This window comes from Stegostoma tigrinum, chromosome 20, assembly GCF_030684315.1.
Source record: "Stegostoma tigrinum isolate sSteTig4 chromosome 20, sSteTig4.hap1, whole genome shotgun sequence".
Classification (NCBI taxonomy): domain Eukaryota; kingdom Metazoa; phylum Chordata; class Chondrichthyes; order Orectolobiformes; family Stegostomatidae; genus Stegostoma; species Stegostoma tigrinum.
This window is the reverse complement of record NC_081373.1, coordinates 14,673,291-14,698,032: the sequence shown is the minus strand read 5'-3', so window position 1 is coordinate 14,698,032 and position 24,742 is coordinate 14,673,291. Positions and strand designations below refer to the sequence as shown.

The 24,742-nt window shown below is 42.4% G+C and overlaps 1 protein-coding gene across 8 annotated transcripts in view; it reads right to left on the bottom strand.

Annotated features, from left to right (window-relative positions):
* The window catches only part of LOC125461954 (uncharacterized), a 49,000-nt gene extending 25,728 nt beyond the window's left edge, over positions 1-23,272 (bottom strand). Inside the window, exons 1-9 of one of the 8 annotated variants that reach the window (XM_048551361.2) lie at positions 23,116-23,272; positions 21,198-21,289; positions 20,721-20,775; positions 18,964-20,080; positions 17,472-17,624; positions 11,564-11,705; positions 9,537-9,670; positions 9,313-9,450; positions 4,110-8,570 (exon numbers count right to left, since the gene is read on the bottom strand). In XM_048551361.2, the coding sequence (XP_048407318.1) occupies positions 8,430-8,570; positions 9,313-9,450; positions 9,537-9,670; positions 11,564-11,705; positions 17,472-17,624; positions 18,964-20,080; positions 20,721-20,775; positions 21,198-21,270 (1,953 nt within the window). In that variant the 5' untranslated portion in view covers positions 21,271-21,289; positions 23,116-23,272 and the 3' untranslated portion in view covers positions 4,110-8,429. The other 7 variants (XM_048551359.2, XM_048551362.2, XM_048551360.2 and 4 more) reach the window with 7 other exon arrangements.
* Positions 23,273-24,742: the final 1,470 nt, after the last annotated feature.

Here is a 24,742-nt window from a genome sequence, read left to right as displayed (position 1 = left end):
GGCACATTGTTGTCCGTAGACTGATGGTTATTCTTCAGTTCAATAGTTGATTAGGTTGATCTATGTCTTTTCTTGCATTCAATTTTTTTCTTTTAACTTTCTGCACTTTCTGTCTTTGCACTCACACAGAAAGAAGGGAGACAGATGTTCTCTGCTTGCCATCTCTGAATAGTTCCAGCTGCACTATTCCTACCAGTCTACAGCAAACAGCACCTAGGCTAATCTGAGAGCTATTGTCAGACAGTTTCACCCAAAAGGTCTTGGTACCACTCTGACTCAAACATGTAATAATTGCACCGTTTCAAAAGCAACATTGCCTTGCATAGTTAAAAGTGTGTTCCACTTGATTTTTCCAAGGTGCAGAGCTCTCCGGGTATTATCGCTATATCGCAGAATCCTTCCAGTTTATGGTCCAAAAAGGAAAAAAACGTCACTGAGTCATACAGCGTAGAATGGCCCTTCAGTCCATGTGTAGACGAACCAATAAACATCAAATTGCTAGCCAATTTTGGGTCTAGTCTGCCAACTTACCACGGACCTCAGGGACTACAAGACCATAAGACATAGGGGTGGAAGTAAGGCCATTCGGCCCATCAAGTCCACTCCGCCATTTAATCATGGCTGATGGGCATTTTAACTCTACTTCCCTGCACTCTCCCCATAGCCCTTGATTCCTTGTCAGATCAAGAATTTATCAATCTCTGCCTTGAAGACATTTAATGTCCCGGCCTCCACAGCACTCCGTCGCAATGAATTCCACAAGCCCATCACTCTCTGGCTGAAGAAATGTCTCTTCATTTCCGTTTTAAATTTATCCCATCTAATTCTAAGGCTGTGCCCATGGGTCCTAGTCTCCCCACCTAACAGAAACAACTTCCCAGCGTCCACCCTTTCTAAGCCATACATTATCTTGTAAGTTTCTATTAGATCTCCCCTCAACCTTCTAAACTCTAATGAATACAATCCCAGGATCCTCAGCCATTCATCATACATTAAACCTACCATTCCAGGGATCATCTGTGTGAATTGCCGCTGGACACACTCCAGTGCCAGTATGTCCTTCCCGAGGTGTGGGGCCCAAAATTAGACACTGTATTCTAAATGGGGCCTAACTCAAGCTTTATAAAGTCTCAGAAGCACATCACTGCTTTTATATTCCAACCATCTTGAGATAAACTCTACCTGCAAGTTAACCTTTAGAGAATCCTGGACCAACACTCCCAGATCCCTTTGTACTTCTGCTTTATGAATTTTCTCACCGTTTAGAAACTAGTCCATGCTTGTATTTTTTTTTCCAAAGGGCAAAATCTCGCATTTGCTCACGTTGAATTTCATCAGCCATTTCCTGGACCACTCTCCTAAACTGTCTAAATCTTTCTACAGCCTCCCCACCTCCTCACTACTACCTGCCTGTCCACCTATCTTTGTATCATCAGCAAACTTTGCCAGAATGCCCCTAGTCCCTTCATCCAGATCATTAATATATAAAGTGAACAGCTGCGGCCCCAACACTGAACCTTGCGGGACACCACTTGTCACTGGTTTACATTCCAAAAGAGAGCCTTTTATCCCAACTCTCTGCCTTCTGTCAGACAGCCAATCCTCAATCCAAGCCAGTAGCTCACCTCGATCACCATGGGCCCTGACCTTACTCAGCAGCGTCCTGTGAGGCACCTTATCAAAGGCCTTTTGGAAGTCTAGATAGATAACATCCACTGGATTTCCCTGGTCTAATGTACGCGTTACCTCTTCAAAGAATTCTAACAGGTTTGTCAGGCACGACCTCCCCTTACTAAATCCATGCTGACTTGTTCTTACCCGACCCTGCACTTCCAAGAATTTAGAAATCTCATCCTCAACAATGGATTCTAGAATTTTACGGACAACCAACGTTAGGCTAAACGGCCTATAATTTTCCATCTTTTGTCTTGATCCTTTCTTAAACAAGGGGGTTGCAACAGCAATTTTCCAATCATCTGGGACTTTCCCAGACTCCAGTGATTTTTGAAAGATCACAACCAAAGCCTCCGTTATTTCCTCAGCCACCTCCCTCAGATCTCTAGGATGTAGCTCATTGGGGCCAGATTTATCAATTTTGAGACCTTTTAGTTTTTCTAGCACTTTCTCTTTTGTAATGCCTACCATACTCAACTCTGCCCCCTGACTCTCCTTAATTGTTGGGATACTATTCATGTCTTCCACTGTGAAGACTGATGCAAAGTACTTATTAAGTTCTTCAGCTATTTCCTTATCTCCCATCACTAGCCTTCCACACCAATTTGGAGCGGCCCAATGTCTACTTTTGCCTCTCGTTTGTTTCTTATGTATTGAAAGCAATTTTTACAATCATTAGGACTCTTCAATTCTGGGCCAGCCTTCCACAGTGGATCTTGTGAAAGGCCTTATTGAAGTCCATGTAAACCACATTAACTGCACTACCCTGCTCAATATATTTAACTTTTTCAAAAAACCTCAGTTAAACCAGTTAGACAAGGTCTTCCTCTAAAAAATCTGTGCTATCCCTGTTCTTTCCCTGCATTTCAAACTGTTGATTAATCCTGTCCCTCAGAATTTGTTCTAATAATTTCCCTACCACTGATGTCAGACTAACTGTCTGTAATTATCTGGCCTATCCCTGCTGCCCTTCCTGAACAAAGGAACCATATTAGCTTCCTCTAGGCATCTGACATTTCACGAGGCCAGCAAAGTATTAAATATCTCCACCAGGGCTGGACTTGAACTCGGCATCCTAGAGCATGGAAATCATACTTGATTCATTTCTACAGCCATTGTACACTGACCCCTTGTATAATCTCCATCTGCCCAACACGGTCACTTATAAGCATGATCCATTGGGACAAAATTCAAAAGCATTACATTTCGTTCTCATTTGTTCTTTGTTCAAAGGATATAAGTCATATTTTCCCCCACTACTTAATTATTCATGAGAAGTTGCTAGTAAGCCATGTTAATGACCCTGTGTCCTTGTGGTATCGGTACCCCCGCAATGATGCTAGGAAGCAAGTTCCAGGATTTTGACACAGCACCAGTGAAGTGTAATATATAGCCAAGTCAGGACGGTGTGTGACTTGGAGGGGAACTTGCAGCAGGTGGTGCTCCCATGTATCTGCCACCCTTCCCTTCTAAGTAATAGGGGTCATGGTTTTTGTAGGTGCTGTCAAAGGGAAGCTCGGCGATTTACTGCAGGACATTTTGTGGATTTACACAATGCAACTAGTGGTGGTTAAAGTGGAAGATGTGTGCTGATCAAGCAACTTGTTTTCTCATTGGATGGTAGTGAGCTTCTTCAGCAGGTAAGATGTTTTCCCCAGTATGTTTGAAGCAGAAGTTGATAGATTTCTGATTACCAACAGCATAAAGGGCTCTGGGAACAGTGAATGAAAACACTGAAATGTCCAAGATCATATTAAATGGCAAAGCAAGCTCAGTGGGCTGAATGGCCTATTTCTATGTTCTTATTGTTAGGGTGGCCCATATCCAGGCAAGTGTAGAGTATACCATTTCACTACTTACATGTGTGTTTAGATGGTGGACAGGATTTGAGGAGTCAGAGGATGCGTTATTCGCTGCAGGATTCTTAACCTCTGATCTCCTCTTACAGCTACAGTGTTTATATAGCTAGTCCAGTTCAGTTTATATATTTAATGGTGAACCTCCCCTTTTGCACATTGGTATGGGGGATTCAGCAATAGTAGTACCATGGACGGTCAAGCAGATATGATTAGATGCTTGCTTGTGCTTTTCACAACCTCATTGCAACATTGTTGCAATGCAGAAAAAGGGTAGCCATTTTGCACACAACATCCCAGAAAAAACTTAAGATCAATAACCAGCTGTAACCTAAGTTCAATGTGCTAGGTTCAATACAACCAATGTGACTTAAGGCTTCTTTAAGTAAAGACATGATGTTGATCTCTGTTATATGAAGAACTTTGAATCAGGCTCTGGATAGCTTTTCACGAGGTTAAAAGCTGTTCCTTTGTTACTCCTCTTGATTTTCAGCAGAAGTTAACTTTTCTGAAATTAAATACTTAACATTTCTTTGTTTGCTAATTCACATACATAATACAAATAGTTAATTTCCATATAATTTTTATTGAAGAACTTGACATGATTTCAAAGCTCTTATCACAATTCAACTTAAACATTTTTAAGACAGCTTCAGGCGAATGTCTATTTCGTTATTAAAAATCATATTTTCTTCCCGTTAATGCCTTAAACCTTCATTGAATAGCAGTTTAATGTCTGAGATGACAAGTCCAACAGTGCAGCACTCCCACAGCAGTAACTGTCTAAGCATACAATACTCTCTCACCTATATAATGAGAGTGTTGACTTTGAATACGCAAAGTTTAGAACCCAGCTCAAAGCACTTGAAGTCAGAGTTAAGACTGTCACCCAACAAAGCAGCTGACGCAGCACCATTTGGCAATGAAGGAGTAAATTACAGGCCTGTAGGATCAGGCTAGATGAGCAAGGTGCACTTATATACAACCTTCAACAGAGAAAACCATCCGAAGATGCTTCAAAAAGGTTCATTCTCAAAAATGGAAACTAGGTTACACTCAGAGAGTGGTACTCAAAGCTCAGTCCAAAAGATCAGCTTTTAACAGCATCTTAAAAGAAGTCAAAGCAGGAGACAAAGTTTAGGGATGGACTTCCAGAGAATATGGCAGAGGCAGCTAAAAGTACATCTGCTAACTGTGAAGCAAATGAAGAGAAGGTGCATAAAGATTTCAGGTCACAGGAAGAAAGACACTGAGCCATTCTACATGGAAGAAACTGGAGCTGATCCAAGAGATTTAATTCAGATAATCAAAATTATGGCAGGTGTTTGACACATTAACTAAGGAGAAACTGTTCCTGGCGGCAGGTGGTTTGGTGATCAGATTGACGGTGTTCAGCTAAAAGAGGAGAGTGAAGACAAGGAAATACTCTTTGATCCAGAACGAACTGCCTTAAAGCGCAGTGGAAGCAGATTCTGTAATAACTTTCAGAAAGGAACCGGAGAAATAGTTGAAGGGAAAATATTTGTAAACACAATGTAAAAAACATAGGGGAAAGGGAAAAATGGGATAGCACAACCATGATAGATTGAATGATCTCCTTCAGTGCAATAAGATTCAATGGTGTCCAATGGTTTATATCATATATTTATATAGCACCATAAACGTAATAAAATTACCTCATTGTGTTTCAAAGGAGCATTATGAAACAAATTATGACACTGAGCCACATAAAGAAATATTGTCAGCAATCAAAAGCTCAGCGAAAAAAGTGGGTTTTAAGAGGTGTCTTGAAGGAAAGAGAGAGGCAAAGAGGTGTAGAGAGAATTCAAGAACTTCAGTCCCAGGAAACTGAAGACATAGCCACATATCTTGGAGTGAATAAAAGTGGGTATGCTCAATGGAGACCGAAATTGGAGGTGCACACAGGGTTCTGAGACTGGAGGAAATTCCAGAAATAGGGAAAGATGTGGCCATGAAATGATATAAAAATAAGGATGAGAATTTTAAAATCAAGTTGTTGCTTTGACTGGGAACCACCGTAGTCCAGTGGGTGCAGGGTTGTAACAGATCGAGTGCAGCGAAGGCGCTTGAATTAGAATGCTTGCGTGTGGAGGTGGGTGTGAATGAGAGTTTCAGACACAGATGAAGTGAGACAGGGGCAAAACTGGACAATATTGTGGAGGTGGAAAAAGGCAGTGTGTGATGGCCCAAATACAAGTTTCAGAGTTCATGTCAGGGTCAAATGTTTCTGCTTATTCTTTCACAGGACATGGATGTTGCTGGCAAGATTGGTATTTATCGGCCATTCTTAATTACCCTTGAGAAAACGGTGGGAACTGCCTTCTTCAATCACAGCCAACCATGTGGAGAAGGGATAACCACAATGCTGTTCAGGAAGGAGTTCTGAATTTTTGACCCAGTGATACTAAAGTAACAGTGACACATTTCCAAGTCAGGATGGTGTGTAGTTTGGGAGAGAACTTGGCATGGGTAGTGTTCCCATATATCTGCCGGTCTTGTCCTTCTAGGTGATGCAGGTCACTGATTGGAAGGAATTGTCAAAGGAGTCTTCATGAGTTACTGCAGTGCATCTTATAGATGGTACACATTGCTACCCCAATGCATTAGTGGTGGAGGGTGTGAATGTTGGTGCATGTGATGCCAATCAAGTGAGCTGATTTATTGTGAGGATTCATGAGCGTTGTTGGAACTGCACTCATCAGGCAAGTGGACAGTCCTGATTTGTGCTTTGTAAACAGTGGACAGGCTTTGGGGAAATCAGGAATTCAGGTAATCACTACAGAATCCCTAGCCTCTGAATTGTGTGCATACACAAAGTATTTATATGGCTAGTCCACTTCAGGTTCCAGTCAATGGAACCCGACAGGGTGTTTACTCTCTCTTGTTGAAGATTGTCACTGCCTGGTGCTTGTATGATGTAACTGTTGCTTGCCACTTATTGGTCCACGCCTGGATACTGTCCAGTTCTTGCATATGAACATGAGATTTTTTCAGCATCTGATGAGTTGCAACATGTGGTAGCAATGTTATGAATGAAATGACATAATCTCAGACTCTAACTTGAGAAAGGGATGAAATCAGTAGTTCGGGATTGGAGTTTGGAGTTTGGAGTTACAACCCAAGTCTTTCCAATATTCATTTGAAGGAAATTTCTATTCATCCTGAAGCTTTTGGTCTTTGGGAAGAGCAACAAATTCTGGCTTAGCCAGTGATGTCCATTGCCCTTGAAAAACAATTTTAAAAAGCAATCTGATAATTTAGCAACAACGGAGAAGTAAAAAGAGGTGATTTTGAAGTAGAGTCAGCTGTTTTCAGCTTACATGTGAAAAGTAGTGTTGTTCATATAGATATTGTCAAAGAGAGACAGCGTAAATCAAAACTATGAGAGAATAAATCCTTGGCAAAGATCAGAGGTAGAAGGAGCAAAAGACAGGCCATTGCAAGTGATTCTCTGCTAGGATCAGTTAAGAATGGAAACGGGTGACAGCACTCCCTCCCAGCCAGATGATAGTGGGGAGGTGTTGGAGGAGGACTGTGTGGTCACTGTGTCAGGAGGACAAGTCTACGACAGTCACAACACGCAGAATGTCATTGGTGAGTTTGATAAACGGCATTTCAGTACTGTCGCAATGGAATAAACCTGATTGGAGGGATTCAAAGATTGGATTCCTGGAAAGATGAGAACGATTTGGGGGGTAGCAACATGTTTAAGGACCTTGGTGATGAATACGAAGTTGAAGGTGGGGCACTAGTTTGCAAACAGAAACAGTCAAGGGTTGGTTTTGTGAGGAGAGGGTGATGTCGGCGGGTTAAAAAGAGAGAGTGACAACACCTGAACAGAGAGAATTGTTTACAATATCGGGAAACATGGAGGTTACAAGGGGAAGTCAGGCAGTGTTCAGTGGGAAGAAGGTGAAGGGAACATAAGATGGGTCTAATGGACAGGTTGAACTCAGAGAAGGTGAGAACAGGTAAACTAGAGAAAGATGTGAGGTCAGGGCGGAGTTGGGGGTGGGGATGAATTGAAGGGTGTTTGGTCAGGAGGGTGAGTGGGAGGGAGTGACACAGCAGAGACAGGCGAGGGGACTGTCTCAATCTTAGTGACAAAAAAACTCCATGAGCTCTTCACACTTGTTATTGGAGGAGAGGCTGGTGGGGTCAGGGTGAGGTTGAAGTGGGGATCAGAAATAAGAGATTTAAACAGGCAGATTACTGTAAATAATCCAGGAGTTATTTTTGCATATTGCTAGGGTGAACCTGGAACAATGAGCAGTTTGTGCAGATGTGTGGACAGCTGGGTATGTTTTAAAGTGGTCAAGCTATTTCTGACAATGGATGGTTAAATCACTTAACTGCCATACTGTTTCAAATCTGTATCCCTTGGACTTATGGAAGTTGAGGAGGATGGTGGGACCAGATGAAAGTGAGTAATGGACATCAAAAATGTGGGTGAGAGTTCAGGTGAGTAAATCAGAATCTGCAGAAATATCTCACAAATGGTGAGCCTAAGGCTAGATACTTTGTCACAAAGGCAGTGGAGATGGTTAAGAGTGACAGGGTAGGAAGATAGAGCCACGAATCTTCAGTGTACACAGAGGACATATATCATGTGTCTTCACTGGAGCTGCAACATACAAATGGGAGAAAAGGAAGGGACCAAGATTGGATTCTTAGGTGATCCCAGGAGTAAACAGGTGCGGTGTGTGCGAGAACAGCAGGTTCTCTTGGTACAATTGCAAATGTTCACATGGGGTGATTTGACCTGGAAATCCGATCGTAAAGTCAATGTACAAAATAGAAGAGGGTTGGTGGTCTGCTTGCTCATAGCCACAGAAGAATGTTTCCACTTATGTTCAGAATGTTGGCAAACCTCCTTGCTCAGTCGCCAAATCCTTGGACATCGAGAGGACCTTGGGGGACCCCTGGGCAGACTGGCAACAGACAATGTCTCTCAGGAAGTGCATGTTGCTCCTCTCCATTCTGCCACACTATATCCAGGAATGAATCAAATGAGAGATCCTTACAAGGAGAGGGAGAGAAAAAACATATTGCTCCAAACTGACGTTTTGTGGTATTAATATTTTAAACTGTTTGCTTCAGGTGCACTCTGCACCCCCACCCCCTCAAAAGCCAAAGTCAGGTCTGCTGGCACTGACATGGCATCTGTTAGGCCTCCCCAGGTGATTGCACCTGTCCACCAAGGAGCAGGAAGACAGGGAAAGGACTTCCCTTTTATCACATAATCTTAGGAACAATCATTCGGAAATGTAACAGCCATGTCCAGTGGGTAGCATGCATACACAGTTAGAGGCTCATAGGTTGAAGTCACACTCCAGAGATGTGTGCATAATGTGTGCAGTGCTGAGGGAGCCCTATACTTCTAAGAGAGGTGCTATCTCCTGAAACTCAGATTGCCTCATCTCTTTCAAGTAGGATTCAATGTCCTGGAACTACTATATATTCCTCAATCAATGTGAGTGAAAATAAATGATCTGCTTGGTGATCATATTTTTTTCTGATTCTGAGATCTTGTGCCTCACATTTGATACAACGGTGATTATGGTTCAAAAATACTCCATTGGGACAATTTGTACTCCTGAATGGTGCTACAGAAATGCAAGTTCTATTCTTACTTGATTTTTCCTCAGTCCTTTGCACCAATTGGTTTCATTATAGATGTTACTAAATCTTAATCAACTTCAGCCTATTGCATGGTTCCAGAAGATTTATCCCATTTCCCCACTGATCATTCACTACTTACCACATAAAGAGCATCAGTATGTGTTTTAAGTGCCTGGCATCCAATCTCCAACAGCAGACTGTAGGCAGCCTTTAGACTCTTGTTAAAGGTATATAGGTCCTCCAGTCCAGTTAAACTTGAAGGGTCAAAGTAAATATTCTGTCAGGCAAATGAAAACATAAACAGATTGACTGAGTATTATTCAAAGCCGTCTGCTCATTCCCAATGTGCATCCTAATACCTACCTCTCTGCTGTAGGCAATGTTGGAATTAAAATCTCCAGGATGAAGACCACAACGCCAACAAAAATTCAGGAACCTTACGCATTGTTTGAAGATCTTTCTGTAGTCAAAAGCAATTTCTCTTGGTCTTCCAAATCCTGGAATGCAATGAATAATTTATCTTTGTTGCTTGTTACAACCCTCTTTAGCCCATTTTCTTTGTGACGATCCCAGAAATAATGATTTAATCCAAGTAAATCCCCAATTTACCTGTCAGATGAAATCAAATTAACAGAAAACAAAGACAAGTTAGTGTACTCATCAAGAACCACTGCATATGACAAATAAATACATTCTAATCACAGGTAAACAGAACTATGAACTGTTAGCTCTACTTTTTGAAATCATAACACCCCTCTAAAACAGACACTGACCAACAATGGCTGATGTAAAAAACACAGGGAAACTTAGTTCAACAGTGCCAGTCTGCAGGATTCGATGAGATGTTCCTTTTGCTTCCCAAGCCCTTCTGTCCTCTGAACTCTTTCTTCAGAATCTTTAACATTTTCGCAGGAGTCACGGAGCAATTGGTAAACTAATTATAAAGCTTCTTCGTTACTGGCTAAAGGCAATTACTTATAGCAGCCTGGTGGCAAAAATAACTGGCTTCCTTCAGGCTTCAGTTATTTTTACTGCAGACAGACAGTGACAGAGCTTGCTCTTTCAGCAGTCCTTGCCTTCTCTTCCTTTATTGTAAACACTCAAATGATTCACCTGCCCAAGAGCCAATCAGAGAGTTGTTGTCAGGTTGATGTTTTGCAGGATCTGCAACTGGTCATACTTACACAAACCAATCAACAATCTGTTGCAGGATGAATCTCATTCTCTTCAAACATCCTGGAACCATGGTGTTTTATCTCTCCCCTTGCACTGCTGTCAAAGCAACAGTGTAAACTCACAACTCACAATGAATTGCAGCAATTTCTTTTAGAAGTGCAGCAATTCCTGACACAGTCCTTGGTATTATATAGTTCTTTTCTCATTTATTAACACAACCAAAATGAAGAAAAGTAAAAGATAAAATCTTAACATCCTGCATTGTAGTAGGCTAAGAGTCCCTGACAATACACAGCGCACAATTTCAGCTTTGTCAAACTATGCTGTCTCCCCAAACTATCTCCAATAAAAACCGAAAATGATGAAGAAACTCAGCTGGTCTGGCAGTATCTCTGGAGACAGAAACAGAGTTAATGGTTCAAGTCTGACATGACTGTTCTTCAAAATCACAGGTTCTGAAGAAGGTTCCCTGGACCCAAAACATTAACTTTTCTTTTTCCAGACCTGCTGAGTATCTCGTACAATTTCTGTTTTGTTTGTTTCAGATCTCAGCATCCGCAGTTCTTTATTTGGTTCTACAACACTTTCTTTTTTCATTTCAGGTTTCTAGTATAGCAAATCTTTTATTAACAAACAGCTATGGGACCAGGAGTGTACTGGTTGATCATATATCCTAGCTGATCATTTGTCCACCTAATCAATGTAAAAACACATACTAACCAACAGGAACATAATGCAGGAGGCATATACATCACTGTTATACTTTATTTACAGAATAAATCACTTTATGATGTAAATTTGTCTTAATAAAACTTATTGGCAGACAGCCTTCTCACTCACACCCACAACTGACTATTTGGATATCACAGAGATTGCGATAATGCAGCAAATTTCCCGTATTTGACGTATATAATTTTTGGCAGTTTATCAAGAAAGGCAATTCATAAGGTTCCAGTTAAAACAAAGTATGCTGTATATAAAATATTTTACTTTTTCTTCTGGATTGCTTTGTTACCCAAACTATTCCTGTTTGATCCGCTTGGACTTTTTCTGTACCCACATTTCCAAGTTTCAATTCTAAGTGAGGAAGCAAGTTTTGAAACTGCCACAAGGTTGGAAAGAGGAATAGACAGAAATTGCGAAAAATCAAACTGAGGTGAAAGTCTTTAAAGTGGGGACAGCATTTGCTTAAAAAGAATAATTTAGTATCTTACCAATCACTGCTCTATCCTGCATTAAATAAAGTATTGATCCTGTGCGGTCACACATCACAGCGTAAGGTATGAGCACGGTCACATCCGGCTGCAATCTCAAGAAGTTCTGGAGTTTCTTCTGCCAGTCTGAGACAACCGATACCTGGAAACAGAAAGATGCAGATTAGGATAGGTTCAGACCAACATTAATCAGAGGCAGATATTGAAGAAATGTGCAAGTTAACTCTTATCAATCAAATATGTAGAGGTGCATATTATATAATTTTTTGGATTGTCTTAGTTATTTCTTCTTGATCAAGTAAACTCATGTTCTGTTGTTAAATACTTCTGTACCAGTGACTAACAACCACATTAAGCAATTGAAAAAAATTAAATATCAAATCTGTTTATTTATTCTGGGTTTCATTCAAGGATCTGACTTGTCCCAAATTACCAAGAGTTGCGATCATAATGAATTCCAAGCAGTAAAAAAACGCACCTGCTCCAGAAGACTGTGACCATATTCAAGAAAGACAGTCCAAATCACCACCCACAAGTACTAATCCCCAGGGTTATACAGTGACAAACTTGCCCCACCAGTACTAAACTCCAGAGTGATTCAGTGTCAGACCAATACTGTACTTCAACGTTACACAATGAAAGACCTCTCCCACTGCAATGCCCCAGAGTTGACAGATCTGTCTCCACCGGTACCATACTCCAGTATTACACAGTGACAGACCTGTCCCTACCAGTACAGTACCTCAGAGTTGGACAGTGAGAACCTGGCTCCACCAGTACTGTACGGCACTGTTACACATTGACAAACCTGTACAAATCAGTTCTGAACCCAGTGTTACACAGTGACAGATCTGACTCTACCAGTACAGTACCTCAGAGTTGGACAGTGAGAACCTGGCTCTACCAGTACAGTGTCCAAGGGTTAGACAGAGACAGACCTGTCCCCACTAGTACTTTACCCTTTATATACCATGACAGACTTGCTCCCACTTGTCCTGTAATCCAGTGTTACAGTGATAAAACTGTTCCCATTTGGATATGCCTGAGTCTTATAGTGACAGACCTGTTCCCAAGTGTTGTTCCCCAGTGTTTGTGACATATCTGTCCACACCTTTGCAGTATCCCAGTTTTACAAGATAACAGTTTTGTTCCACCAGTACTGTGACCCACTCTTATATCTGAACTGATAATTAAAAATCAACAAAGATTGCTATGATTCTCATTTTCATTACATCAATGAGCTAGCATTGCATGTCTCTGAAATTCTGGTTGCATTAGAGTTTATTATTTCTGTAATCCTCTAAATGCTCTGTAATTACAATGAGCTCCCAAACAGCCAGACTGCTGTTGGAATAGAATGATCAATATCTGCTACTTTTCCAGTCTCTGCCTTGCTACAGCTTTAGTCCCCAAATGAACACAAGAAGGATGAGCCCAATATCCTGAGCAGAGTGTGACAGCCAGTTTACATGCTAATGATCACCATTAATACTAGTGAGAAAATATAGGTCTCTAACTACAGCGAGAGACTTGCTGAACTGTGCTGGGTGCGTGTCAGAGATCCCACTTTACCGGGTGTTGTATGGATGAAAGGCAGGGTTCTAATTTATACTGGTTAAGGGATTACTGGAGGCTGCAGCTAAATCAAGATAAATGATTTCAATGTTGAGAGTAAGGTAAGCTTTATTAGCAATGAATGATTTTTAAACACGGGGGAAGTTTTTTTTTATTTTCTGTCAGTTTCTCTCTTCCCTTCCTGAATGGGAGCTATCCACTAAATTCCACCCACTCCAGTATCACCGAAAGCCTCACTCCTGATCAGTACATCAGATTAGACAGTGACTGTCAGTAACTATTAGACAATAAGTCATAAGACAATAGAGTAATTTGCTGCAGAGAAGGGGGCTATTTGGCCCATTGACTCCATGCTAGCTCCCCATGGAGCAATTCAGGTAGATAGGCCCTCCTGTGGACCACACCGCTTTGCAGCATCATTTCTAACAAACACAATTATTTTGTGAAAGCATTGACTGTTTCTACTTGCACCACCCTCATGGGCAAAATGTTCCTGGTCATTACAACTCGATTACCCTGGTAGACAGAAGGTCTTTTTGGCTTGATAGCAGCATCTAATTAGTGGAACATACCACATAATTGAGTTACAAGGCATATGAATTTTATTTCTGATGTGATGCCAGTTACATAGGCTGTCAGCCTAATGATTTACCAAACAGAATGTCTCTTGGGCTGTGTGCAATCAGCAGGCTACTGACAATATTTAACCAGCCTGTGCTTGAAAGACTCGGAAATAATATCCACCCCATTACCATAGGATCTACAACTTCACAGCACTTGCTGAACAATCACTAGTATGCTACAAATTACACTAGTGGATAAGAATATCAGAAGCATTTGCAATGAGGCTCAATTGCTTGCTACAATTTATCTATAAACTCATATTATGCAAGGAAAAGGGACCTTTCCAGGCCTGGAAACTGCCCTCATCCTTGCATTGCAAGATTTTTTTGAATCAAATAAAAATGTAGAGGCAACAATTGTTTCTTGGTCCTTAGTCAACTGGCCAACCAATCAGCACCCTTTTCTCATGCAGTATAAACTGTCACTCTTTTTGAGATTTTCAGTTTGACAGCAGGTCTTCTTGACTGGTAACATGGAAATTCTACATTAAGAAGTTGTTATAATTGAGGTTGGTGGATACGCTGATTCCTTTTTAGCCCTGCTAAATACTGCTCGTCATAAACTTTTAAAATTTAGCCAGGGAGGTGAAATGGCTGATTATGTAGGTCTTAGACTGGTTTAGTATTGGGAGGAACTCAGCTGGGTTTCTTCCCTCAACAAAGAGTAACTAGCTGATTAAAAATAAAATTTACTCAAACATGCAAAGAAAGACACAAGATTTACATTCAAGCATCCAAGCACAATAACACTTAACACTGCAGCCCCCTAACAATGCATTCACAGCCCCCTACTGTAGTCCCTGTACACCCACGACTGTGTTGCCAAATTCTGAACTAATGCCATCTACAAGTTCACTGATGACACCACCGTAGGAGGAGCGATATCTAACAATGCCAAGTCAAAATACAGAAGGGAGATAGAAGGATTGGTGACGTGGTACAATGAAAACAAGCTGTCTCTCAACATCAGCAAAACTAAAGAACTGATCACCTCTGTCTACATCAACAGAACTGAGGATGAGAGGGTAGAAAGTGTCAAGTTCCTCCAAGTGACAACAACGGATAATCCGTCCGGAACTTCCCACATAGATGAAACAGTCAAGAGGGCACAACAATGCCTCTTCTTCGTTAGGCGGCTCAGGAAATTTGGCAAGTCCATAAGGTCCCTCACCAACTTCTACAAATGCACCACTGAAAGCATACCATCCGGGTGCATAATAGCCTGGTATGGCAACTGCTCTGCCCAGGACTGTAATTAATTACGGAAGCTGGTATGCACAGTCCAGACCATCATGGATGCCAACCTTCGATCCATGGTGCCCATTTACACAGCTTGCTGCCGCAGAAAGGCTGCCAATGTCATCAAAGACCCATCCCACCCCGCTAATGATCTCCTACAACCTCTTCCATCAGGCAGAAGATACAGAAGCCTGAACACACGCACAAGCAGGTTCAGGGCCAACTTCCTTCCAGCTGTTATCAGATTGATGAATGGACTGTCTAGCCTCAAAAAAAATGCTGATCTTGCTAATGTTGGTTTCACCTAGCTCACACCTTGTGCAATGTAACCTCTGTATGCCTCTGTCTATGTCTTTTCACAAGCTCTGATCTGTACATCCTTGCTTACTATGATCTGCTTGTAGTGCTCGTAAACAAATTAGTTCACTGTACTTCAGTATACATGAGAATAAATCAGTCAATCTCAAACTTAAGATGAGGCAAATGCGGGTAACAAACAAACTATAATAGAACACTCCACAGGGCACATCAAACACTGGGCCCCAACTATACTATTGATTATGCATCTTCTAACTCCTGGAACCGCTTCCCGAGCTCAAACTACATACAGCCAGCATCCCTAAGTCACCACTTCAGCAGCACTTCTTTTCAGCATGGACCTTGTGCCTATCTCTGCCTGTCTTATAAGTCCAACTGTTCTTCAGCGACTGATCTGTTTTGAGTAGCCGACTGAAAATTTTGCAACAAACTTCACCCCTCTTGCTAGGCAAAACCAAAGGCAGAAACCAAAAGTGAAACTCTAATATAGCAAATCCTTGAAAGTGTCTGTTTCTTGAATGCTGCCATGTTCAATAATAGCTGACATCGAAAGGGCATAATGCATACAAAAAAAAGGAATTCATCACATTGTTCCTTGCTCTTCTCCATTATTAATCTAAACCTATGGTGCAATGATTGCTCTGACACAACTGTTTCCCCAAATGTTCCAGTTGGTACACTTCATTTTCTTACGTCACATCTAGTGATGTCGGAGTTCTGAAGAAGAGTCATACCAGACTTAAAACATTAATTCTTTTTCTCTCTCTATAGATGCTGCGGGATCTTCTGAATTTCTCCAGTATTTTCTGTTTTTATTCCAGCTTGCCTAGTTGGCCCAGGAATAAGCAGATCAAGACCTCTCTCCTGAAACTATTTCGGAAATTCTCCTCCCTCTTTATCCTTTAATCTAACATTATCCCAATCAATATTTGGGTAATTAAAACACCCAGTATCACACTTGACAGTTCTTGCACATCTCTGTGATTCATAGAATACTCCAAGTAGCATGATCTTATCTCACTTCCTTTTCAACTGAAACCAAATGGACTCCGTCCTTGATGGAAGACTTCTTCTCTTCCAACACGACAATGCATTCCAGAATCAATACTGTCACAAACTCTCTCATTTCTCCTCTCCTTTTTGAAAATTTTGTATCTTTGTCTATTAAACGTCAAGTCCTCACTATTGTAAGTTATGTTTCTATTGCTGCCTCTACATTATATTAACACTATACTACTTGTGTTTGTAGCTCATCAACCTTATTCACCAAACTTTGCGTACTTATGTGCAGTCATTGCGATCCTCTCTTAGTATTCCTGTCTTTCTTAGTCCATTCTTATCTAATATGCTACTACCTACTTGAGCACTGTCCAACACTCTCATTTTATGCACCCTATTCATCTTTCTTACGTGCCCATTCAGTTTAATATTCACCCCAAAACCTCGAACCACACTACTGAAAACATTGGTCCCAGTCCTTTTGAGGCATAACTTGTCCTTTTTGAGTAAATACCTTCTGTCCCAATACTGGTCCCATTTTCCCAAAAATCTAAAGCCCTCCATCCTGTCTCATGGTTCAAGTCACACATCATCCAATTTCGACTCTGGTGAACACATGGCACTGGGAATAATCCAGTGATTCTGGGATTCACAGCTGAAGCAAATCTCATTCACCTTGACGTGTGTAAATACACACACATGTATATGTGCAAGCATGCACAAATACGTAAACACCCTCATACATTTGTGTACGCAGAGTCATATGTACACTAACATACATATACACCAGTATACACATATGCATGCACATACATTCACATCCACGTACACTCACACATGTACACAAATGCACATGAATACACACACACAGACATATGTACAATGCACAATGCCTGTAAATACAGACATGTTCACACATTTCTCAGAGGGCTAAACAAATTCCAGTCATTCCCATGTTGTTTAGCTGTTGTCGAACGATCCTGGATAAGTCTATCATCTTGACACCCACAGGAATCAAACCTCTCCCGTGCATGGGATTGAAACTGGGAACTTGGGTTCTGTTTAATTTATTACCATAAACTATTTATTATCTAACACATCGATCAAGCAAAGGAAAGGCTTAAAGAAATGTATTCTAAAGAAAGCCAACAGACCTTTTTCATCATCACAAGTTGCCGTGTCGTCTTGTCCTTCACTCTGAACCAGTTGCTCCCCAATTGTTGGACAACATAAAAGTCCACACAGGGCCAGTAGTAACTGATGCTTCCGTGTTTGGCTGGCCTCAGTGCCAGCCGGGCTCCATCTTGCTGACAGGAGAAAATATGCAGGTCAGATTTATACAACAATCGTTGGAACCCCCACATCTAACAGGCCCAACTCAGCCATGTAGTAGCTTGAAGAAAGGAGAGAACTTCTACAGTGAATGTCACAACCTCAATATGTACCGAAGCATTTCACATTCAATGAACTACATTTTGAAGTAGAGTCATTCGTGTAAAAATGCAGTCAATTGTGCACTGCAAGCTCCCACAAACAACTACATGATAATTATCAGATCATCTACTTTTCGTGATGCTGTTTGAGGGATAAATGTTGGTCAGACACTGGGATGAGCTCTCCTTATCCTTTTTGTGACTGTACTTCACTTGAAAGGATGGATGAGTCCTCCTTTAACGCCTCGTCTGAAAAATGACACCTCCAATGCTGCAGCACTCCAGTAGTTCCTGCACTGGGATTTACTGACTCTGGGAGTGTTAGTCTGGATAGTACACCTTGGTAGCTCAAACTTACTGGTTCAGGAACAAGTGTAATATCCACTAAGGAAACAGCTGTTACAGGGGAGTGACCATGCAGCAAATGATCACACCTTACTTCATGCCCCTGCGGGTGGCACCATGCTTCAGCTCACCCACCACTTGTGGAAACACTGTCCCCACTACACACCAAAGTCACCATACTCTCTAAACGCAAACTTACCAGAGGCAATGGCACAAGAAACAATGATAAATGACCGATTTGTGAAACAAGTGATAATAAACACTGAAAACAGAAACAGGGGTAGACCATTCAGCCCTTTGAGCCTGCTCACCATTCATTAACATCATGGCTGATCATCCGACACAACAGACTGTTCCTGCTTTTCCCCCCATTTCCTTTGATCCACTTAAGTCCAAGAGCCATATCCAACTCCTTCTCAAAATCATACATTGTTTTAGCCTCAGCTGCTCTCTGTGGTAGTGAATTCCACAGGCTCACCACTCACTGGGTGAAAGAAATTTTCCACATCTCAGTCTAAATGGTTTACCCCGTATTCCTAGGATGTCACCCTAGTTATAGTTCTCTCCTATCTGGAACATGCATCTACTCTGTTTAGCCATGTAAGAATTTTGCACATTTCTATGTGGTCCCCCCTCATTCCTTTGAATTCTAGCCAATATAATCCTAACCAATTCAATCTCTCCTCATATGTCAAACCCACTATTCAGGAGTCAAGTCTGGTAAACTTTTGCTGCACTCCCTCCATAACAAGCACATCCTTCCTCAGATAGGAAAATCAAAAGAGTATCCAATATTCGAGGTGTGGTCTCACCAAGGTCCTGTATAATTGCAGCAAACATAGTCCTTAACAAGGAATCACACACTTACCATGGTAACAATCACTCTGTCCACAAGGTTTTCCTTCTCTTGGTTTGACAGGACAAGTCCTGAATCCAACAGGTCAAAAAACTGACCATTTTCCAAAAAGCCCTCAATAAATGTTTGTCTCAACTCATCCAAAACTTGAGCGGTGAGTTCCCTCCTAAGCCTGTTGGAGGCAATTGCGATGGAGTTCTTGATGAACGGGTCAGACAAACAGAGACGTCGACTCTTCTTCCTCTTTATGGTCTCTTCTTGCTGTGAAGCACTGCACTCTCTCAGTGGGCTGGCTGTGTCAGGCAAGTCTGGTTGGACCACGTCTGCTATTGATTGAGACATCAAATCATAGCCATGTTCTTGACAGGCAAATTCACCAAAAAACACAGACAGTGAATGCTGGGATTTACAAACTTCCTCTGATCCTCCAACTGGTTTGTCCCTCATTTTACTTGGATCTGTGTACAGGTCGACTCCATCGCACTCACCTGCTTCACAATATAATTCCTCCTCATTTTCTCCCACCAACCAATCTTCATACTTGGGAGCTTGGGGGAAAATCCCAGTCCTCTCAGGCTCTTTGGTGAAGTTTTCATTCTGGTTGGACTCAGTCTCAGAGGTGGGCACTTGCACAAGTGCCCTGTCACCACCGTCCATGGTGTTGTCAGGTCTGACCCCATTTAACTGTCCTCCTGAGCCTTGCACATTCCCAGCACTGAGATTGCCTTTTACCAGGCCTGGGTTGGGACTTGTCCCTAAACTGAAGGGGACAGTGCTGGATGCTAAGGTCTTGACAAAGCTGGTGCCTCGACTGGGTGTCTCCTCATATTGAGTCTTTGAACAGTCATGGCCAGTGGGTGTGTGATGGATTCTGTAGTCACTGGATTGGATTGAGTGCATCGGAACAGCTTCTGTGTAAATGCAGGGGCTACACGAGAAAGTGTACTTGAACTTGCAGTCTGCTTGTGGCTCAGTTTCACTGATGGGATGAGTGGTCACACAGGAGTGATTCTGGAACCCACCAGAGGGCACAAGCTGAGCTGTGAGATCTATGTCACTCTCGGTGGCAATCAGAGACTCAGTTCCTGCTGGAAGCTTAGTTTTTCCACTGCTGACAGAAATCACATCCCTGTTGGAAAAGTAGGCAGGTATTAGATTCACTGCATCAGTTATGTTGAGGCTTGAAGTTGGAGTTTGATGGGAGGAATCAAAATGTTTCAATTTATTCACATTTTGATGACTATTTATTCATTTATGAATATCAAGAGTATGAGGACTGGTGTCTGGACCTAAAGTATTTCACTTCCCACTACACTGTCCCATTAAACACTCATTGGAAAGGTACAGCAGGAGGTCACATACACAGTAAAACTCTGTCTGCACTGTCCCATCACTCCCACGAAAGGTACAGCAATAGATTTGATACACAGCAAAGCTCCCTTTAAACTGTCCCCAACAAATACTCCTGGGATAGGTATGCCAGGGGGTTAGATATACAGCGAAGGTTAATCTGTTTTAACTTCAGTCTCAGTGTCACCCTGACAATTTCTTAATCCTGAAGATGCAAATTGCAAATTCAGATCACTCCCAGACACCATCAGAATCTTCTGTAATGTTGGATCTATCATTTATCCTAACAGAATTATCATTTATCATAACAAAATTAGTTTTTATAACTACTTTAAAACTTCACAAATATATTTTGAGCTTGGAAGCTAAACAAACTCACAGATAAGAACATCTGAAGAAATATTCAGAACAAAACTCACTCAAAAAATCCGGATTCATCTGTGTCTTCTGGACTCAGCAAGGATTGCTCACAGTCTGAAAGGAAAATAGGCAGAGGTTTACAGCTGCCTTCACAATAGCAAATTAAAAAAATAGAACTTTCATGGCTAACGTGCCTTTTACATCTTTAGGAAACTTCCAAGCACTTTTTGGCCAATGAATGCTCCTGAAGTGCGGTCGGTGCTGTAATGTAAGAAATGAGGCAGCCAATTTGCACATAGCAAGTTTCCATAAACAGTAATGGAATAAACATGAGATAATCAGTCTCTGCGATGTTTAATGTGGAATAAATGTTGATCAGTATACTAGGGTTAAACACGCATGTCATACCCTGCAGCATTAACCTTAATTTTACATTAGAAGGAACTTAGAAGTGCTGATTCAGAAGCAAGATTGCTGGCACCTTTACAGAGTAGCTGCCGCCCTCTATCCTACAAGCCCCAGTAATCAAACATAACCTTTCTCAAAGAAGTGCTCTTCATCCACTTCAATTTGCAGTGAATCCACTGTGTCTGAAATAAGGAAATTCATTCTGCGAGGTTCTTCTGGTCTATGGACAAAAAGAACAACAGTGAATCTGCACTCTCCTTTTTGAATGTGTCACAATATCAGACACAAAGTTTCAGACAAAAACAACAGTTTGAATTAAGCAGTGTTTGGAAGATTTCCAGTGCCTGGCATTTCTAAGATGAGCACTGATGGTACTCTCAAAATGATGAAGAGCCTCTTTATATTCTCCTTCTTTTGGTTCTTTGTGTCCCAACCCTTCATCTCCCTTTATCTCCTTTTCATTTATTTTCTCCTTTTCCCTCTCTCTCCATTCTCTATTTCTCTACTCTCCCTCTGTTCTCTCTGGCACCCACCAATCCCACCCCATCTTTCTCTCTCATCTCTCTCTCTTCTCATTTTCACACTCCATCTCTCCAACCTAGCATTTTTTCCTCACGGATTTTCTCGATCTTTCTTCTCCTCTCTCTCTTTTCCAGGTTTTCCCTTACTGTCCTGCTTGCTTTACCCAGGATTTCTTTCTTTCTCTCTCACTCACTCAATCTCTTTTATTTACTTACTTTCTCTGTTTCAGGTTTTCTCATTCTCTCCCTCCTGGGTCTTTTCATAGTTTCTCATTCTCTCTCCACCAGCCCCACCCACCCCACCTTCCCTCCATTACGGGCTTCCTCATTCACTTTCTCTGAGGTGTTTTCTTTCTCTCTCAGGGTTTCTCACACTTTCGTTTTCTCCCTCTTTCACTGTAATTTTCTCTCACTCCTCTCAGTATTTTTCTCTCCAGGTTTTTTTTCTCACTTCACTCCATCCTGGTTTTTTTTCTCTTTCTCCCCAATGTTTTTCTCAATCTCTCTTTCCACTCTTTACCTCCTGGGTTTTTCTCCTCTCTCCGTGTTTTCTTTTTCTCTTCCTCTCGACTGTCTCTTTATTTTTCCCCAGAATATCCCACACTCTCTCTCTTTCGCTGAGATTTTTCACGCTCACTCACTCTCTCTGAGTTTTTTTTTCCACACTCACTCTCTCATTATCTCTGGGTTTGCTTCTCTCGCTCAAGTTTTCACTCACTCTCTCTCTCTGGGTTTCTCATTTTTTTCACACTCACTCTCTCTCTCTGGGGTTTTTCCATACGTTCTCTCTCTCTAGGTTTTTTTCACTCCCTCAAGGTTTTTCCCACTCTCTCTCTCTCAGGGTCTTTTCACACTCACCCTCTCCCAGGTTTTTTTTCCACACCCACTCACTCTCTCTCAGGGTCTTTTCACACTCACCCTCTCCCAGGTTTTTTTTCCACACCCACTCACTCTCTCTCAGGGTCTTTTCACACTAACCCTCTCCCAGGTTTTTTTTCCACACCCACTCTCTCTCTCTCTCAGGGTCTTTTCACACTCACCCTCTCCCAGGTTTTTTTCCACACCCACTCTCTCTCTCTCAGGGTCTTTTCACACTCACCCTCTCCCAGGTTTTTTTTCCACACCCACTCACTCTCTCTCAGGGTCTTTTCACACTCACCCTCTCCCAGGTTTTTTTCCACACCCACTCTCTCTCTCTCTCTCAAGTTTTTTTTTCACAATCTCTCTTTCTCAGGGCTTTTCCAAACTTACTCACTCTCTCAGGTTTCTCTCTCTCTCCCCCCACCCCCCTCAGGTTTTTCTCTTTCTCAGGTTTTTTCTCTCTCTTCCCCCCCCCCTCAGGTTTTTCTCTTTCTCAGGTTTTTTCTCTCTCTCAGGTTTCTCTCTCCCCCCCCCCCCCTCAGGTTTTTCTCTTTCTCAGGTTTTTTCTCTCTCAGTTTTTTTTTCACACTCTCGGGTTTTTGTTTTCACACGCACACTCTTTATCTCTCTCTCTCTCTCTCCCTCCCTCCTCTAGGCCTCAGACCTCGGCCTCCCGCTCTGTCTGTTCCGGGTTTCTCTCGGCGGCAGAGCGCGGGGCGGAGCGACCGAGTCCCAGCTTCCTGCTCCGGGGGGAATCCCCCATGAATCGCACCACCCTTCAAAACACCGTAATAACTCCAGAAATACCCCTCAAAACTCACTCCCCGGGATCAGCTCCAACCTCCCCCCCCCCCAACCCCCTGCTAACAACAACCCTCAATGACCCCAAAATACTCCATCCCCCAACCCTCCCCAAGGGGCAGCTCTGACTCTCAAATGTAAACACCCCCTCAATAACCCCAAAAATACCCCCAACTCCCCTCCCCCACACACACCAGGGAAAGCCCCAACCCCCAGCCCCTCCCAAAACACGCCCACAATAACCTTCAAATCTCACCACCCATCCTCCCCAACCACACTTCCCAAAAACCAACTTTTCTTCCCACATTTCAATAACTCCCACAAAAAAGCCTGCAATTTGTCCCCATGGCCAGCACCGACCCCCTCCCTGGCACTTGCCCCCCCCCCCATACTCCACCTCCAAAATCGATACATGACACTTACCCCAACACACCCCCCCAAACCCCAACCCTTGAAGCCTTAAGCGCACCCCCAAATAGAACAGACAACTCAAAAACTCAACCACAACCTTAAACATTACCCAATGCCCTCAAAATCTGATTCCCATCAGGATTCCTCCCTCCCACCCCAACAAAACGCAATCCATGAATCCCAGACACGACCCCGACATCCTAGCTGCATCGCGACACGCAACACCTACGCCCAACAACCTATAATACTGCCCCAGAGGAATGGCTAAAGCACTCCAGCCAAAACCCCTCTAAACACAAAACCCCAACACATCCAAGTACGAACCCAGAAAACACCAGACCGCTCCAATTACGCCCCCATCCCAGCTTCCCGCTCCAGAGGAATCTCCGAAACACTCCCCAATGCCCAAACACTTAAAATCCCAACCCCCACATTAAACCCCAACATACACAGTGCCATGGCTCAGTGGTTAACACTGTTGCTTCAAAATGCCAGGGACCCGGGTTTGATTCCACACTCGGGCGACTGTCTGTGTGAAGTTTCTCCATTCTCCCCGTGTCTATGTGAATTTCCTCCCATAGTCCAAAAATGTGCAGGTTAGGTGGATTGGCCATGACAAATGGTTATAGGAGTAGGATAGGTGCGTTGGATGCTCTTCAGAGGGTCAGAATGAACTTAGTATGCCGAATGGCCTGCTTCGACACTGTAAGGATTTTATGATCCATGACCTATGACACCCTAAAGCCCTACATCTATCCAATGTAATCCCTCCACCCCGTGCCAACACATCTCAAACCTCAACAACACCCGAAAAATACAGCCCAGGAAACCTCTTAAGGTCCAATGTCCCAACCCCTAATTCCCTATACTTGTCTTTGGCCCACACCCTTTGCTTAACAAAAAATTATCTATCTCAGATTTAAAGTTAACAACTTATCTAGCATCAACTACCATTGGTGGAAGAATGTTCCAAACCTGTGCCACTCTCTTGCGTATAGAAGTGTTTTCTAAGTGTTTAGGGTATTGGGTTAGCTCAGATGACTAATGGCTGGTTGGCAATGTGGAGCACTGCCAACAGT